This window comes from Camellia sinensis, chromosome 3 (genome assembly GCF_055761805.1).
Source record: "Camellia sinensis isolate YWXY chromosome 3, ASM5576180v1, whole genome shotgun sequence".
Lineage (NCBI taxonomy): Eukaryota > Viridiplantae > Streptophyta > Magnoliopsida > Ericales > Theaceae > Camellia > Camellia sinensis.
The window spans coordinates 148,757,782-148,775,631 of record NC_138963.1 but is presented as its reverse complement, the minus strand read 5'-3'; the positions used below and the strand labels follow the sequence as shown (position 1 = coordinate 148,775,631).

At 37.7% G+C, this 17,850-nt stretch overlaps 1 protein-coding gene across 1 annotated transcript; it reads right to left on the bottom strand.

Annotated features, from left to right (window-relative positions):
- Positions 1 to 1,074: 1,074 nt before the first annotated feature.
- Positions 1,075 to 13,345, bottom strand: LOC114290280 (replication factor C subunit 3). The gene is made up of 9 exons (XM_082921121.1): positions 13,050 to 13,345; positions 12,725 to 12,941; positions 6,325 to 6,404; positions 6,074 to 6,233; positions 4,643 to 4,724; positions 2,600 to 2,729; positions 2,352 to 2,415; positions 2,208 to 2,276; positions 1,075 to 1,517 (listed from the first exon to the last, which is right to left on the bottom strand). Exons 1-9 carry the CDS (start codon positions 13,198 to 13,200, stop codon positions 1,418 to 1,420), a joined length of 1,053 nt encoding a protein of 350 aa, XP_082777247.1. The 5' UTR covers positions 13,201 to 13,345; the 3' UTR covers positions 1,075 to 1,417.
- Between the last annotated feature and the right edge of the window lie 4,505 nt (positions 13,346 to 17,850).

Genomic DNA, 17,850 nt, shown 5'->3' with positions numbered 1-17,850 from the left:
TATACTTCGTGCTTTTTGTTTTTCAAAATAATGTATCTACATGTTCAAAAAAGTTACCATCCACGAATTGTCTGCTTTAGAAATTTCTTGGTCTGTAATTGCACTATTATCCATCATAGCTGATGATTGATGGTGCCATGATCCTAGCAGTAATGTCACCTAAAATAGATAACAAACATAGATTTGATCAGAGATTCAGGAAGGAAAAAGAAAAAGGCGAGTGAAATGTAATTATATTTTATTTTTATTTCACCTACTTTTTACTTTGCCCTTCTCAAATTTTTATTTAAATTCATAATCTAAATACAACCTTACAAAATTGTATAATTTTTTCAACTTTTGCTACTATTTTTATTCTTTTAACAATTCAGTCCTCATTTTCTTACTGACATGGTACACGTCAAACTGTACTAGTACAGAACCATATTCACAACACTTCCGGAATCACCTTACATTGTATTTGGTTGAGGGATTTGAAAAAAAAATTGGAAAGTGAAAGGGAAAATGTGTGCAAAATTAAGTAAAATATAAGTTTATTTTATTTACATTTTAACTATCTTTTTCATTTCTCTTTCCAAATTCATTACCAAATCTCTTAACCAAACACAGCGTTAATGAGATAGGGAAAGAATGGGGTTGGGGTTGGGGTTGGGGTTGGGGTTGGGGTTGGAATCACATTCTTCTTCAATACTTCTTTTCTTTTTGTTGTTTTCTTTTGGTGAAATTCTCTGGTTGGTACACGAGGGGAAATCACTTATTTTTATTTCAAAAATGTTAAAAATTCTGAAAGTTTTATCAAAATTTCTACTAAATGTCTCACATAAGTGTGAGACCTACATGGTGTGACTCACACCCATGTAAGACACTGGTAAAAACTTTTGGAGTCTCTAGCACCCACATGGTGTAAGTCACACACTCATGTAAGGCACTGATAAAACTTTTGGAGTCTCTAATATTACTCTTTTTATTTTCTTCTGTTTCTCATTTTCTTTCTTTCTTTCTTTCTTTTTTTTTTCATAAATAAAGGTTTCTCTCTCGAACACTCAATTGTATCACAAGTTAAAACAATATAGATTTGAGTAAGTGATTATCAAAAACTCCAAGCTACAATGTGTTCAAATATATATATATATATAGAGAGAGAGAGAGAGGTGCAGCATACAGGTCAAGCAGGGCCGATAGAGACCATACAGTAACATGGCTGGGTATAGTGTACAAGTTGATACCTCTAGGGTAAAAGGAAAAGGCCAAAACTTAACAGCCTCAAGTCTTCAGGTACAAAGCTTAGACCTTCTTCACACTTCAACAGCTTCAGATAGGAGATAGAAAGCATCATGAAACTATTTACTTAAGCAACACGATGATAAACAAATCATACGCATACAGAATGCAACAAGCGCCCATCTAATAACTTTGACTACTTTGCAGCTGCAACCAGTGCAGATCGAGCTCGTGCAAAGGTAGCAATAAGTGACCCAAGCTGCAATTTATCATTGCACCCAAAACTCAACCTGTACCTGCAAAACCAAAACAAATCATACAATTCAATGCAATTAAAACATCAGCATGTGCTCAATCTAAAGCCATCCTCATTATGTGTGCACCTCTCAAAATAATCGTAAGAAGAATCTGAAGTGGTTGTTTACTATTTCTTACAGTTTGTGCTAGTTTATTCCAATGGTTAAGATAACCACAGCCATGTGTCAAGCTTCTGGTGATCTATTTGCCATGTGGGTCATGTAACATGCTATGTTAAAGCCTTAACTGACTGTTCTATGCTAAAATGTTACAGAGAAGAGGTGACCAATGTACAACATCCATATTTCTATCCATGCCCATTTAAGGTTTGAGAGAATGTATTGTTTGGGAGGATTCCTAATACATCTCTTTTTTCCTGAATAACTTCCATTCCATGCACCCAAACCAACTTGAATTATACAAGTCCGTGAAGTACAACATACAGGTGGAAGAAAGAGTTATGGGAAGTATCAAGAGCCTCAGGACAACACGACTTTTTCAACCATTCTTTGATCATGTGGTTGTGCGAAATGTTTTAAATAAATGCATCTGTCACCAAACCTATTTTTAGGCATCTATTTGCAATTGAAAGTGAAATTATTGTTAGACCTCAGTCTAGTGGTACATTCTAGGACAAATAACAAGGCATAGAGAAATATAGAGAAAAACATGGATATAATGTTACATACTCAATATCAGCCAAGTCATTAATTAGCTGCACGCGGACATCCGGTGGCATCTTGATCTTAAAGACAAACCTGTTCATACAATGCTTCAAAGATGAGATCAAGCAAATAACATGCCTAGTTAACACCAAGAATATGAGCACTTACATGGTTACTTCTCTTACAATATCCACCAAAGCTAATCCTTTCCTTGCCTTCATTTCAGATATTCCTACAGATAGTTAAGTAGCCAAAGGAGGACACGAGAGAGAGAGAGAGAGAGAGAGAGAGAGAGAGAGAGAGAGAGAGAGAGAGAGAGAGAGAGAGAGAGAGAGAGAATACAGTAGCAAAATTTCCTGTATACTTGCACTGTGCTACTATAACAATTGCATTACTAAACCACACTTGTTGGATACGTCTAAAACTAACTGCAAATTGTTCATTCAGAAGCCAGTGTGATATTTGCTCAATGTCTTTGGGCAATGGATTTCCAGTGCACAAGTATACAGCTTCTTCTGTAATCTGCTGAGAAGCCATATGTGTTGACTGCATATATCAAAGAGAAGTAATCAAGCATGTGACTCTAAAACCACAGATTATCAAATCATATAGACAAATCAAATTAAAACAAGAAATCCAACATATGCCCAGAAATTTTTTATTAGAATGTTCTTACACAACTGCTACTTTATATTGACTCAGGTACTAGTTTCAGGTGCGCGTCCGTGTCCATGTGTCTGATTCATCTAATTCCATGTCCAAGGATACGGTGACACAGCAAAATAATTATCTTCCTTAACATACTTTTGGTTTTTTTTTTATTAGGGTGAGCAGTGTTCACAAGGTGCCATATAACGTTTCATGCATAATATGAGAATTTTATGCATATTTTTATGGTAAACTCAAACTAATATGCTCGCTAGGTGAACGTTCAATTACATATGTATGTCCAACACATATCACATACACCCAAGTGCCAAGTGTCCAACACTGGTGCTCATGCATTTAGAAGAGCCCACGATGAATCCCTCCAAATATGTCCTGTATGATGAATCCCTTCTTTATAACAATGTTCTCCATTCTTCGTAACACAACCTATGCATCCTAAATACATTATGTATAATACAATGTTATATACTCCCTCCGTTCCAAATTAATAGTCCCTTTTAAAAATTCAAACTTTTTAAGGAGACATAATCATTACACTTTGAATCAAACTTAAAATGAGAAAATTCCAAAAATACCCTTCTATTCTCATTTTTAAATATATTTATAATTACTTTACAAGGGATAATTTTGGAAACTTTTAAATTTAAAGTTGACTTTTCAAAGTGAACATACATTTTGGGACAACAAAAAATGGAATAATAGAACAATAAAATGGGACAGAGGGAGTAGTTGTTTTGCATCGTTTAGAATGTAATTGCTATGTAAATGATATCTTAATGTTTAATTTATGAAATATATAACTTTTTAACGTAAAATAAGTGTTGTGTTACATTTTTTTATTATATTTGAATAAATTATTCGTATATATGAGATATAATAAATTTATAAAAAATATAAAACTTTAAAGTGTCCCAAGCGTGTCATGCCTTGCATTTTTCAAAGATCGAAGTATCGGTGTCGGGTCTATATCGTGTTGTCTGTCCGTGTCTATGTTACTTAGAGCATAGACCTACTTGCACCATGTTTTTTCAATTATATTCATTTTTTCTCACCGATTTGCAATTTTCCATTTTTATACAGTGATGTTAGAATATCTAGGGGCAGGAGCTACCTAGATTAGATGTTTTAAAAAAATAAATAAATAAATAACTTTGATAAAATCCACTGTTCCATTTCATGCTTCTATAATAACTAGCAACTCAAGGTTCTTTGAGACTTTAGACTAAACAACAAAATGAGGCCTTATTTTAATAGGCCTTCCGAAAAATAGGGCCTTCATCAATAAAAAATTTCTTGAGGGCCTTAGGCGATAGGCTAAGTAACCTAATGGTTGAGCCACCTCTTGCCAATTCAGGTCAATCAAAGATCAATAGCTACCTCATCCATATAATCACATTTTATGTATAATGTAACTCTAATTTGGAGAGATATATGGACGAACTATAACTTGACTCTAATTGACCAGAAATTTGGTGGGCGTGAGGATCATTGAGAAAACATGAAAACCAACAGTGGGTTTTGTGGAATGTGCAACCCAAAAAATATTATGGGAGGGTGTAAGAATATAAATCCTCGTACCAGGTGAAAATTAGTTGAACACAGAATATCAAAGGTGTGATCATAACATCATACTAGTACTTTCAGTTTTACCAGGTTGTTATTGACATGATGTTTATTTAGTAGCATTGTGAGGAACCCACTTGCAATTTCCCATATGCTTATGAATCTGAAAGATAATAATACACACACATGCACTGACACACAAAAGCAAGGAGTAAAAGATTTAGAACCTGCAAAATATTCAAAGTCTTTCTCATGTCACCATTGCTAAGCCGAACAAGTGCCGCTAAGCCACTCTCACGTACATCAAGCCTAGTTAGGTGAAATCATGTAATATCAATCCATAGCTCAAGAAGCAGAAGTACAACCAAATCAAAATAACTGCAGCGTCACATATGTTTGATTTTTCAGGGTAATAAAGTAAAACAGTAACAGGGCAGCTATGAAACATGGATACAGATGGAAGATAAAAGCAGCTATGAAACATGGTTGATACATATACAGGATAACTGTACAATACGATAGAAATATGTTGATATGAAAATTTCTAAAAAAGTAAGATACTGATACATTGAAAATATGAGAATACATATGCATATTATGTATATACGTATGCGTATAAATAAAAATGTAATTTTGTTATAACATGTTTCTCACAAATTATTTGTCCTTTCATCTACTCAATATTCTCAATTTCATATTTAATAATATATTCACTATGCTAGTTCTCTTGGCTGAGGACCTGGGTGGTTACTGTGATTTCAGAAAAATAGTGAAATATTGATTAATGTTTTCCTTGAAGGAAAAATTGTAAATAATAGCCAGAAACCCAGCCCTCGTGCAGGACCTACAATATGAAGGAAGGATAAGGAACATGAGAAGAAATAGAATAAGAAATGAGGAGGGAAACAATAATGAGAAATTACAATGGAACTTATCACGGGCAACGTGAAAGAAAATTGGCTAAGACGCCTTCATCTAATCCTCCTATGTTAAATATACTAAGGCAGTGAGCACAACTGCAAAAGAGACATCTGTTTCAAATCACGTGATGCCTTATAGACAAGCAATGGCCCAATATATAAGAGAAATAATATCCCAAAAAATGGAATTAAAGCTTTTCATCTTACAACAGCATTTGTCAGTCACGCCACAACAGCTGAGAGTCATTAAAAACAAATGTAGACAACAACAAAATGTACTCCCTCCATCCCATTTTATTGGTCCATTATTCCACTTTTTGTTGTCCCAAAATGTATGTCCATTTTGAAAAGTCAAAACTTTAAATTTAAAAGTTTCAAAAATTATCCCTTGTAAAGTAATTATAAATATATTTAAAAATGACAATAGAAGGGTATTTTTGGAATTTTATCCTTTAAAATTTGAATTCAAAGTGTAATGAATATGTCTCCTTAAAAAGTTTGAATTTTCAAAAAGGACTATTAATTTGGAACAGAGGGAATATATGTATCCCAGCCCGAAAAAGGGGAAAACAAGACAAAGCAGAAATAAGGAAAACACATTAGTGCTACCAAAAACACTAAAATAAAAAACATAATCCTTACAGGGAATTCCCAGCAAAGCATTCCGAACAGAAATGATAAAAAGGGGGAAAAAGCAAAAATAAATAAACTTAACCGAAAAATTTGTATGGAACTCACTCTTCAGCCTGAATAACATGTTTGAGTCTTTCGGAAACATGAATGGCATCAAGAGGAGCAAACCGAAATCGAGTACATCTTGACTGTAGAGCCGGAATAATCTTGTTGACATGGTTACATATAAGAGAAAACCTAGTGTTTTTTGTGTACTTCTCAATCACTGCAATTTGAACATGGAAAACGAAGTGTGTGAGAAAAATGAACAAACAAAAAAATCATATTAAGAAGCAGAATAATGTGATAGTTCTTACCTCGACGCAGAGCAAATTGTGCATCCTTTGTCATGGCATCTGCCTCATCCAATAAGACCAACTTCACGGCTGATTTTGCACTGCAAAAAGATCACATTGCTTATGTAATTTATGCACTTGAGGGAAATCTATTATACTATCCCACTTAAATTACCTCAATCCATGCATAGTAAGAGTACTATAAGCATTACTCTACAATGTCAGGGTTCAAGCACAATCGGGATACAATGATTGCAATATAAAAAAGGATGTTAGGGCCATTTAGGGCCTTACATATTGAGTCTTGATTTATATTTTCTTTATATTAGACCATTTTTGCATAGGTTAAATTAAATTCATGTTTTTTAATAACTAACCAATGCTTGTGACAATTCTACCATTATTTGCATCAAACTGATTGTCTGAAATAAATGAGGGAAACAAGGCATGAATAGAAGAATACATAAAGACTTTTTTTATATACAAGTAAAGAAATATGTAATCACATAAAAGGCTTAAAATCACCAAAATAAATAACCAAAAATAAAAATATATACATTTAAACAGACTATTGGAAAATCAACTCTTATGATATGGTTGGCACATAGAGTTGCGAGATAAATAACTAGGCATGCATGCCTTTCCTAGAGAGTAGACTCAATAGAAACAATATAACTATTTGAGAGATGAGCGAGAAAAAATGAATTGGAGACAAGAGAGACATAATACATAAACCCTAATCAATTTGAGAGACTAGAGAAGAGTGAATTGGAAACATCATCCATTTAATAGAAGAAAGAAGAGTTGTAACCGAAATTTGATATTGGGAAGTCTTGAGTTCAAGTCAGTCTGTTTGCATTTTGTTTCTCTACAGCTGTGTTTGGTTCATGGATTTTGGGAGGAATTTTGAAAGATAAAAGGGAAAATGTAGGTGAAATATAAATGAAATATAACTATACGTTTTACATTATAGGATTAGGACAACCAATTTGCGACGATTTCACATACAAAAACCCACTTGTCATCACACTAATAACACCAAAAAAACATTGTTCATGAAAGAATAGTTTGAGAGAGTGAGAGAAACTAGAGAGCGAGAGAGAGACTCTGAAAATGTTTCTATTTATTGTATGTTACAAAGAGAATGAACTCTCTTTTTATAGAGAGAAATCTGAGGCATTGGATACCACAAACCCACTACCACCGAAAGCTATACAATTAATAAGTATATACTAAAGCTAAAGTTATTCAACTAACAATGATATACTAATTAACAATTCTAAAGCTATTCAACTAACAATTATATACTAACAGCCCCCCGCAAACTCAAGGAGGGAAAGCATCAACCAAGTTGAGTTTGGAAACAAGATCATTGAAGCGGCCAGGAGGATGAGCCTTAGTGAAGATATCAGCGGGTTGATCGACTGAAGCAATAGGAAGAAGATGAACAGTTCCACAGGTAACATGCTGACGAATGAAATGACAATCAATCTCAATATGTTTGGTGCGATCATGAAAAACATTATTGTGAGCAATCTGAATGGCACTCTGATTGTCACAGTAGAGAGGTGTAGGAGCAGATGAAGAAACACCCATATCAGCAAGGAGCCAGCGAAGCCAGAGAAGTTCCTGAGTAGTATCAGCAAGAGCTCGGTATTCAGCTTCGGTGCTAGAGCGGGCAGTGAGGGATTGTTTTTTGCTACGCCAAGCAAGAAGAGAATCCCCTAAGAAGAAGCAGAATCCCGTGGTGGAGCGTCGATCCGTAGGATCCCCAGCCCAATCAGCATCGGAAAAGGCACGTAGGTCAAGAGAGGAAGAAGCCGAGAAGTGAAGACCATGGAACATAGTGCCTTTGAGGTAGCGAAGGATGCGGAGTAGAGCAGTATAGTGGGGAGTGCGAGGAGCTGACATGTACTGACTGACAATGTGAACAGCATAGGCAAGGTCAGGGCGAGTGACTGTGAGATAGACAAGACTGCCGACGAGCTGGCGATAAAGAGTAGCATCAGAGAGAAGAGTCCCATCAAGAGGAGTGAGACGAATCTGAGGATCAACCGGAGTAGAGGCAGTTTTGCAATCAGTAAGACCAGCACGAGCCAGAAGATCGGATGCATATTTGGCCTGGGACAAATAGGACCCAGTAGAATCATGAGAGACTTCAAGGCCTAAGAAGTAGTTAAGAGTACCAAGGTCCTTCATCTCAAACTGTTGGTGGAGAAATTGTTTGAGGTGGAGAATTCCAGCTTTATCATTACCAGTGATAATCATATCATCCACATACAGAAGAAGAAGAGTAGTACCATGAGAAGTAGTCCGTATAAAAAGAGCAGAGTCATAGGAGCTAGAGGTGAATCCGAAGTCATGAATAGTAGAACTGAATGTAGCAAACCAAGCACGAGGCGCTTGCTTGAGACCATAGAGAGCACGCTGTAGTTTGCAAACCTGATGAGGTTGAAAAGTGGACCCAGGTGGAGGTTGCATGTAGACCTCCTCAAGAAGATGACCATTGAGGAAAGCATTTTTGACATCCATCTGAAAGATCCCCCAGTGGCGAGCAGTAGCAACAGCAAGTAGACTGCGAACAGAGGTAAGCCGAGCAACAGGAGAGAATGTCTCCTCATAATCAATGCCATATTCTTGGTTGAAACCCTTGGCAACAAGACGAGCTTTGTAGCGTTCAATAGAGCCATCAGAATGTGTTTTGATTTTGTAAACCCATTTGCAGCCAATCGCAGTCTTGCCAGGAGGAAGATCAACAAGATCCCAAGTATGAGCTTTGTCCAAGGCATGGAGTTCATCAGTCATAGCTTGCTGCCAAAGAGGATTAGTACAAGCCTCACGATAGGAGGTAGGTTCATAAGTAGAGAAGGTAGCAGATCCAACAATATAATCACGAAGATGGATAGGAGGTTGAGTTACCCGGTGTGGTCGACCCGCAGGAGGATCGGTGGGAGGAAGAGCCGGTGGAGAAGAAGGTGTGGCAACAAGAGGTAGACCTTCAGGTAGAGCAGGCTGGACAGGATCAGGGGTGAGCAAGGGCGTCTCGATGGAGGAGGAACCTGTATCAAAATCAGCAGAGAAAAGATCGAAGGAAGGATCAGTAAACAGTGCAGTAGTGGAAAGTCTGGGTAAGTGAAAGGAGGATAGCGAGGAAAACATTCGGTGTTCCCAGAAAACGACATGGCGGGAGATACGAAGACGTTGAGAGAGAGGATCCCAACAGCGAAAGCCTTTATATTCAATGCCATACCCAAGAAAGCAACAAAGACGAGAGCGAGGTTCAAGCTTGGTGTGTTCATGGGATTGAAGTAGAATAAAGCAGGCAGAGCCAAAAACCCGGAGATTGGCGTAAGGAGGGGGAGTGCCATGCAGACGTTCAAAGGGAGTTTGATTATGGATGACAGGGGAAGGAGCACAGTTGATAGTGTAAACAGCAGTGAGGGCAGCTTCGCCCCAAAAGTGTTCAGGGCAGGAAGAAGAGAGAAGGAGAGCGCGAGTAGTGTCAAGAATATGTCGATGTTTCCGTTCGGCGCGGCCATTTTGCTGGGACGTGCCAGCACAGGAACGATGAGGCAGTGTACCATGAAGCTGAAGAAAGGAAAGGAAATCGGAATCCCGATATTCCATAGCATTGTCAGAGTGAAAAATTTTGATGGTTTTGGAGAATTGGGTGTGGACCATTTGTGCAAATCGATAATAAATGTGTTTAAGTTCAGATCTATGTTTCATGAGAAAAAGCCAAGTAAACCGGGAAAAATCATCAATAAAAACAACAAAATAGCGGGATCCCCCCATAGTGGTAGTAGGGGAGGGCCCCCAAATATCCGAATGTATAAGATCAAAAGGTGCAAGAGAAACAGAAGAACTCTTATTAAATGATAAAGCAGGTTGTTTGGCAAGCTGACAGGGTATACAATCGAAATTATCGGGAATTACATGACCCAACTGTCCACTAGAAACCAAAGACCTTAAGCGATTAACAGAAATATGCCCTAAGCGACAATGCCAAAGATGAAAGGGAGATAATGAGGAAGTAGATGTAGGAGCAGCAATCTGAGGAGAGGCAGGAACATGAAGGTGAATGAGTTCATAGAGACGTCCATGCTTACGGCCGATCCCAATAGTCTGCCCTGTCTGAGGGTCCTGTACCAAACAATCAGTAGCAGAAAATGTGACAGTTAGACCAAGTTCACATAATTGACCAATGGAAATAAGGTTTAAGGTAAGAGCAGGGATATGATAAACGTGAGGTAGAGATAAAGAAGAGGTGGAAACAGTACCAACATGACGAACAGACATGAGGGAACCATCAGCAGTATGTATGGAGGGAATATGAGGAGATGAAGATAAGGAAGAAAAGATAGTAGAACTGGAGGTCATATGATTACAACAGGCAGAGTCAAAATACCAAGAAGAGTTACCTGGGATTACAGACAAAGCAGTAGGAGGAGGTGTACCAGTTGGAGAGAGAAGTTGTTTGAGCATGGCCTCTACATCGGTTGGAGAAAAGCGAGGGGTAGATGGAGCAGGTGACTCAGAGAACCCTGCAGAGGTGGCAGTGTCAGTGTGATGAGACTGATTCCCGGAAGCAGCAGCAGCAGTGTGATGAGACTGGTTGCCGGAACGATGAAAGCTTCCCCGGGAAGAGCCACCGCGAGAGGAGTGGCTATTGGAGGATGAGCGGGATGGATTGCGAAAACAATCCTGTTGCAGATGACCAGGACCAAGTTTGTTGCAGTAGCGGCAGGATCTGACGGGGCAATTGACCAGGAGATGGGTTGAAGGAAGGCCCCGATTCTGACAATAGAGGCAAGCAGTGGTCCGCTGGGTAAATGAAGGCCGGGACGGAGGAGTGGCAAGAACAGAGTCCACATGATGAGTTTGAAGAGTACTGAGACGAGTCTCCTCTGATAGCAACTCAGATATTGCTTGTTCAAGAGTGGGCAATGGATGGCGATGAAGCAGAGAGGCACGTACGGGCTCAAAAGAGGAGGTAAGAGCCATGAGAAATTGCACCAACCTTTGCTGGTTGCGATGGAGAGTAAATAGAACGGCATCTTCGGGGTCATGCCAGGCTGGTTCTGAAAGAGCAAGCTGATCCCAAACAGAGTATATTTGAGAAAGGAAGTCATTAATGGACTGAGTGGATTCTTGGCGCATGCGGTGAAGTTGGTTCTGAAGTTGATATTGATGGGCAAGACCAGTAGTCTGGTATCGTTCTTTCAAAAAATCCCAGATGTCTTTCGCAGGAGTAGTGACAGAGTCAAGCTGAAAGCGGCCAAATTGAAGACTGATAGAGGTAACAGAGGTATTACGAAACCAGGTAATGATTTGGTAATTCTTACTGTCCCATTCCTCAAGTCGGTCTTCATATGTAGCAGTATGAACAGGAGTTTCAGTAGTGGTACTGTCTTTTACTGGTTTAGCCACATCCCCGGTGACAATTCGCCAGAGCTTCTTGCCTTTGAGGAAGGAGGACATGGCTTGGGCCCACAGAACATAGTTTGAACCATTTAAAATGACGGAAATGGGATGGGAGGCATCATGACGATCCATAATACTAGTTGAGTAGGGTTAAAGTAATAGGAATAGACCCGTAGGAGCAAAATTAGGTAAAACAGAGTGTACCAGTGAGTCCGGAAGGTCGAAAATAGTCAGGAAAGGTATGCTGGACAGAGATGATGTCAGCAATGATGTCAGCGGCGCACGTTAGCAGAGTGCAGGGAGGAGCACGTTGGCAGGAAGGCGACGGCGCACGGTAGCAGACAGGCGCAGGCGCGGCGCACAGTAGCTGGTTTGGCGCACGCGGGTGCACACTAGCGAAGCGGCGCACGAGACGCGTACGGTAGCAGGCGCGGCGTATGGGAGCCGCGGAGGTGTGGGCGCGTGTGGGCGCGTGGCGGAAGTGAGTGACAGCAGATGGCGCGTGTGGGCGCGTGTGCGAGTGGTGGCGGAAGTGTTGACGCGCCGAGGACAAGGGTGGCGCGTGTGGGCGCGTGTTAGGCTTTCTGAGAACGGGCTTGGTGCCGTTGGAATCAGAAGAAAATTTCGAACAGTTTGATGTAGTGCCACTGTATTCGGGACTAAACCAAAATTGCCAGAAATGTAACACTGGGCTCTGATACCATGAAAGAATAGTTTGAGAGAGTGAGAGAAACTAGAGAGCGAGAGAGAGACTCTGGAAATGTTTCTATTTATTGTATGTTACAAAGAGAATGAACTCTCTTTTTATAGAGAGAAATCTGAGGCATTGGATACCACAAACCCACTACCACCGAAAGCTATACAATTAATAAGTATATACTAAAGCTAAAGTTATTCAACTAACAATGATATACTAATTAACAATTCTAAAGCTATTCAACTAACAATTATATACTAACAGTTCAAACAGCTAACACAACACAGAATAAGGGATTACCCAAATGAGAAGCTCTGAGTGCTAGCAAAATCCTGAATCTGTTGCCTGACAACATCGATTCCACGATCATCCGACGCATTCAGCTCCAAAACCATGTTGTGCATCTGCGATCCATAGAGCTTGCGAGCCACAGCAAGAATGGTCGATGTCTTGCCAGTACCAGGTGGGCCGTAGAGAAGCAAATGCGGCAATTTGTTCTCGCTAGTAAGCCTATCAACTGTTCGAAGAAAGTCACAAATGAAATCAAAATACACACACACATATATATATATATATAAACCCTAGGAAGTGAGAGGAGGAGGAGGAGGAGGGAGGAGATGGATACTGGTATCGACGATGTCGCGGTGGGCGGCGACATCGGAGAGGGATTGAGGGCGGTACTTTTCGACCCAGGGAATGGCTTTGGTGTTTTTGAGAGAGTGGTTTTTGTCTCCAGTGTCATCGTCGATGTCCATGAGGGAGATTACCTCCGCCATTGTTGACTTGGTGAGTTACTATTTTCTCTCTCTCTAAACAGACTGTAACTGTAACTGAGCGTTGCGCGCGCAGAATATGGCAAGTGATGGCGCCAAGTTTTTAAGAAAGGATCCGACTTCTCTGAGACCGGGAGAAGTCGGTTTCGGTCAAATTCGGCCCGTTACTTTTATGGGTTACACTTTTGATTCCTGTTTGGGGTTGATTTTTTAATTTTTTATAAACAAAAAAATATGTAAAAAAATAAAGAAGAAATATGATATAGCAAATAAGTATATTATTTAGTTGGTTGCCATCTAGTATGTATATCTAGGGATAAGTACGGTTCGGATTAATTCGATTTTTGATAAAGTCATAACCAATTTGTTGTATACTGTTCTATAAAAATTAGAACCAAATCAACCCATTTAAATCATTAAACTAATCCGAACCAAACCATTTAAATACGGTTCGGTTCAATTTAGAACTACATACGGTGGTGTTTGGAAAGTTTGTGTATTGGGGTTTTTTTTTTTTTTTTTACTAAAAGACAAATTTTTTGCAAAACTAAAAAAAAAAAAATCCAAACAAAATATCACATCCAACTTCATAATTATTTCACTTTTTCTCTCACAAACATCACATCCAACTACAAAAAAACCCAACTATCTTCCCAAATACAAAAAAAAAAAAAAAAAATCTCCAATAATATCCTAAAACTAAAAAAACTTACATAAAAACCCACTTCCCAAACACCCACATAATGTGCCTGTTTGGTGCAGCTTAAAAGCTGTTTATTTCAACTTTTAGTTTAATTTAAGCTATTTTGATGTGTTTGGTTTAGCTTATAGCTTATAGCTTTTTGGAAGTCAGAAATCAGCTTATTCTTTGAGTAGGACAGGAGATACTTAATTTATAAGTCAGAAATCAGCTTATGTTCATAGTTATAAGCTATAAGCTGTTTAGGCATAAGCTATAAGCACTTTCCCACAGCTCTACCAAACAGAGTATGTTCACAAGAAAAATCATATAACATTCACCAAACAAACTACTAATAAACAAATATTGTTCAACATTAATCTACCTATGATTTTTCAAAACATAAATATATCATTCTACCATTAACTTAAACAAATATAATATCTAGTAAAGAAATATATTGTTCAACATGTAATAAGTATAAAACTCCCATCAAATAAATATTGTTGTGGCAAAAACAATTATAGAATTAAAATTATGCTAAATAATTTTTTTAAAAAAATTAGTTCTAGCAGCTCTAGGATGCCTTTCAGGGTTACCGAGCGCACCTAACCGTTCGGACTCCTAATCTCCTAATCTAATCTCACAAGTGTAATGTGAAAACATAAATGAGAGTTCAAATCCTATAATTTGTACAAAAAAATCATTTTATTGAAAAAACCTTTGCCAAAAAAATGGACTACATTACCAGATCTCAGAATCACCACCTAATTTTTTGGGAAAACTAGGAAACCTGTGACTCGTGCCAAAGGTCATTGTGCGTCATAACTAAAGTGTCTCAATTGAGAAACTTAGGTATGAGGGGCGAATATCATGAATTGAGTAGCCCCACTTGCCCGATCGAAAGATCAACCTCTATTAAGTCATAATGTGAGTTTTATAATTTCCATATGTTCATGTTCCAATTTTAATAATGCTATCATTATTATCTAAGGCAAATGAGTATAGATTGTGTCACTATTTTGGCTTTACTATGATTTCGTATATTTTAGAAAATCTTTTTGCACAATTTCCAAAAACAGGGAGTTCAAAAACATAAGAATCAAACGCATTCTAATACAAGAAAAACAACCTACATCCAATTCATATAGATATTCTACTTATGCATATAGCCACATGGTATAATGCCTGGTATAGTAAGTAACATGCACATACAAGATGCAAAAGCTAAAAAATGCACAGTAGTAAGCCAAAGAATATGTCAAAGATATATGCATGATCCTATATACAAATAGCTAATGTAATACATTCATCAAATGCACCTAGGGATTCGGCTACTAACACATGACATGTGTATCATCTCAAGGCATGAGAGAGTGCACATAATCATCTTGGAAATGATAAATCTCACAAATGCAAATGAGCCAAACCCAGATACATGAAAAATGGGTTCAAGTCATGAATATGATAAATAAAACATAATGCTTTACAACATATATCAAAAGCGTAGAAATGAAAGGGATAGAAAAACTTATGGTTGGAAGTTATTACAAGAAATGAATGAATAGACGTGGGATTGAAGGTCATTACAACAAAGAATTGAACAAATGACGTGGTGTTGAAGGTTATTAAAACAAGGAATTGAGTCAACCAAATTAAGTGGAATCTAACAAATCATACTAAAATGAAAAGCAAACTACAAACAATAACCACAAAATGTCTAGGAGAGCACTTCCCAGAAACTACCTTGTTATGCTCTACTTTGTTTGGGAACAAGGTTCACTGGGTTGTACATAAATTCATTCGACCGAATGGAAAAAAATGTTGGTTATGTCTAACCTCTGATATGAACATTGTTTTGTGCAACAACACCAAAGTAGAACCAAAATACACCTTCTATGAGGTGTTCATCCTTTCTACCTCTTTCTTTCACAATTAGACCCAAGAAAGAGGTAGAGAAGTGTTAACTCACAAATTAATAACACAAAACTATATACAACAGATATTTACAACAATTAATCGAATGAAAAGAGTTAGGTATTTGAAAAAATTCAAGCCCAAAAAATTAATGAGAACCTACAATCATGTGAACAAGGGCAGATTAATACCCAAATTCATACTATTAATTTGAGAGAGTAGATTAATGCACATTATTTCTTAGTGGAAGCTTTGCCTTCAAAGTAAGAGATTCATCAAAGACTATTGAAGATTCATCTCCTATTCATAGAACAAGGATGTTTCCATCATCTTCCATGTTCACAAAAGATCAAGGAAAGAGTTCTCAACATCTTTGACATAAAATCGCTTACTTTGCTTCCAAGGAAAACAACAAACAAAACACAAACTAACGACCTTCTCAACATCACATCTCAAGGATCATCCAAATGACTATATGCAATAACCATATGCACTCATCAAAATTGAGTATGGATTGAAGCACATGAAACAACATGCTTAAATGATTATATAGGTGATGAGAAAGTGTCAAAAACTATTAAAGAAACTACTTTACATAATCAAACTCGTGGATAGGTGGCTACTTTCTAATTCCCAATCACATCCACAAGGTTCCATTTTACATATATTAATCAAAGCCTTACAAAACAAGGATAAGAATGCAAAAGCACAAATAAATAGGAAAATCAATCAACTCAATAGATAGATGGCTACCTCTTATTTCCAACCACATCTACGAGGACCTATCATGTAATTACAGTAGAGAGCAACAATATTCAAAGCTTAAGAGAGAGAAAGAGGTGGAGAAAATAAGAAAAGTTCAAAAGTTTCACCTCCTAAAAGAGGATAAGCTTCTTGATTGTCAAACTCCTTCTTTGCACTCTCAAGATCTTTTAGATATGGCTTAGAGTTCTTGAAATCCTCAGCAAAAATCTTGGAATTGAGCTTCGATGGAGTTTGGGTAGTGGGTGTGTGAAAAATAGAGGTTGGAGGAGAGGTAGAGTGATAAGCTCTCAAAACAAGTTCCTTAGCCTTTGAAAATTTGGTAACCCCCAAGATTGAAGTTGGGTCATGCTTTTATAGACTTTAGGGGCCAAAATATCTAAGATATTTGTGAAAAAGTCACAAAAAAAGTCAAAATTCTCGAAAATGCTCTGTATCAAGACATTTCAGCCGATCGTACCGTCATTCATCCGACTGACTACATTTTTCATTCAATCATGAATTGTTGTACGGCCAGAGGAAAAACATACTGTTAGATCAATAGGGTAAAGCTAGCATGACTTGAAAGGAGAAACAAGTTTTTCAGAGGATTTCATCATTTCAATTCATTCCCCCTATATATCCTTCACTGGGTCCACTAAAAAAGACAGCTTTTGAAGTTTAAAAAGGCGAACCTCGAGATATTGTAAAAATGTTTGAAACTAGGCAACCAAATGTTTTGGCCAAAACGGGTGTAAGGTTGGATTTAAAGCCCGAGTTTGAACTTTTTGCTGAGAATTTGTAAGATTAGCACACCTAAACTTTTATCATGTGGTGTTCAGAAAAGAGCGCCTAAGTCTTAAGGCTGGTCAAAATAGGGTGTCTACAGCAGCATAGAGAAGAGAAGAGAAAACTGAAACGGTATGAATTTCGGTTTAGTTTTATATACAAGAGGTTAGGATCGTATGCATCAGGGTGTATGGTAGGCTTATGACTTAAGTTATACACGGTTTGGTTCGGTTCCAATTTGGAACCATAGACTTAAATCCATAACCAATATATGGAGACCAGTTCCCCAATTTTCCAAATCAAAATCAAACCATGGATTAAAAAAGCCAGACTAAACTTATCGGATTAGGTTCAACTGATTCAATTGCCAATTTTTTTGGATTCCTTACTCAGTCGTATGTATATCCTATTTTATTGCTTTGACAATTGTAGTTTAAAAAAGTAAGGGTTGTTTGAGATTTGCTTATTTGGTTGTCTTTTCTTCTTTTTTTTTTTACTTGTTTTGTTACATTTTTAAGTGGTGTTTG

Coding starts and splice junctions, on each gene's coding strand:
- LOC114290280 (XM_082921121.1), bottom strand. CDS start 13,200: ATGGCGGAGGTAATCTCCCTCATGGACATCGACGATGACACTGGAGAC. Junction 12,942..13,049: donor CCGCGACATCGTCGATACCA/GTATCCATCTCC, acceptor TTCTTCGAACAG/TTGATAGGCTTACTAGCGAG. Junction 2,730..4,642: donor AGACTTTGAATATTTTGCAG/GTTCTAAATCTT, acceptor TGATATATGCAG/TCAACACATATGGCTTCTCA.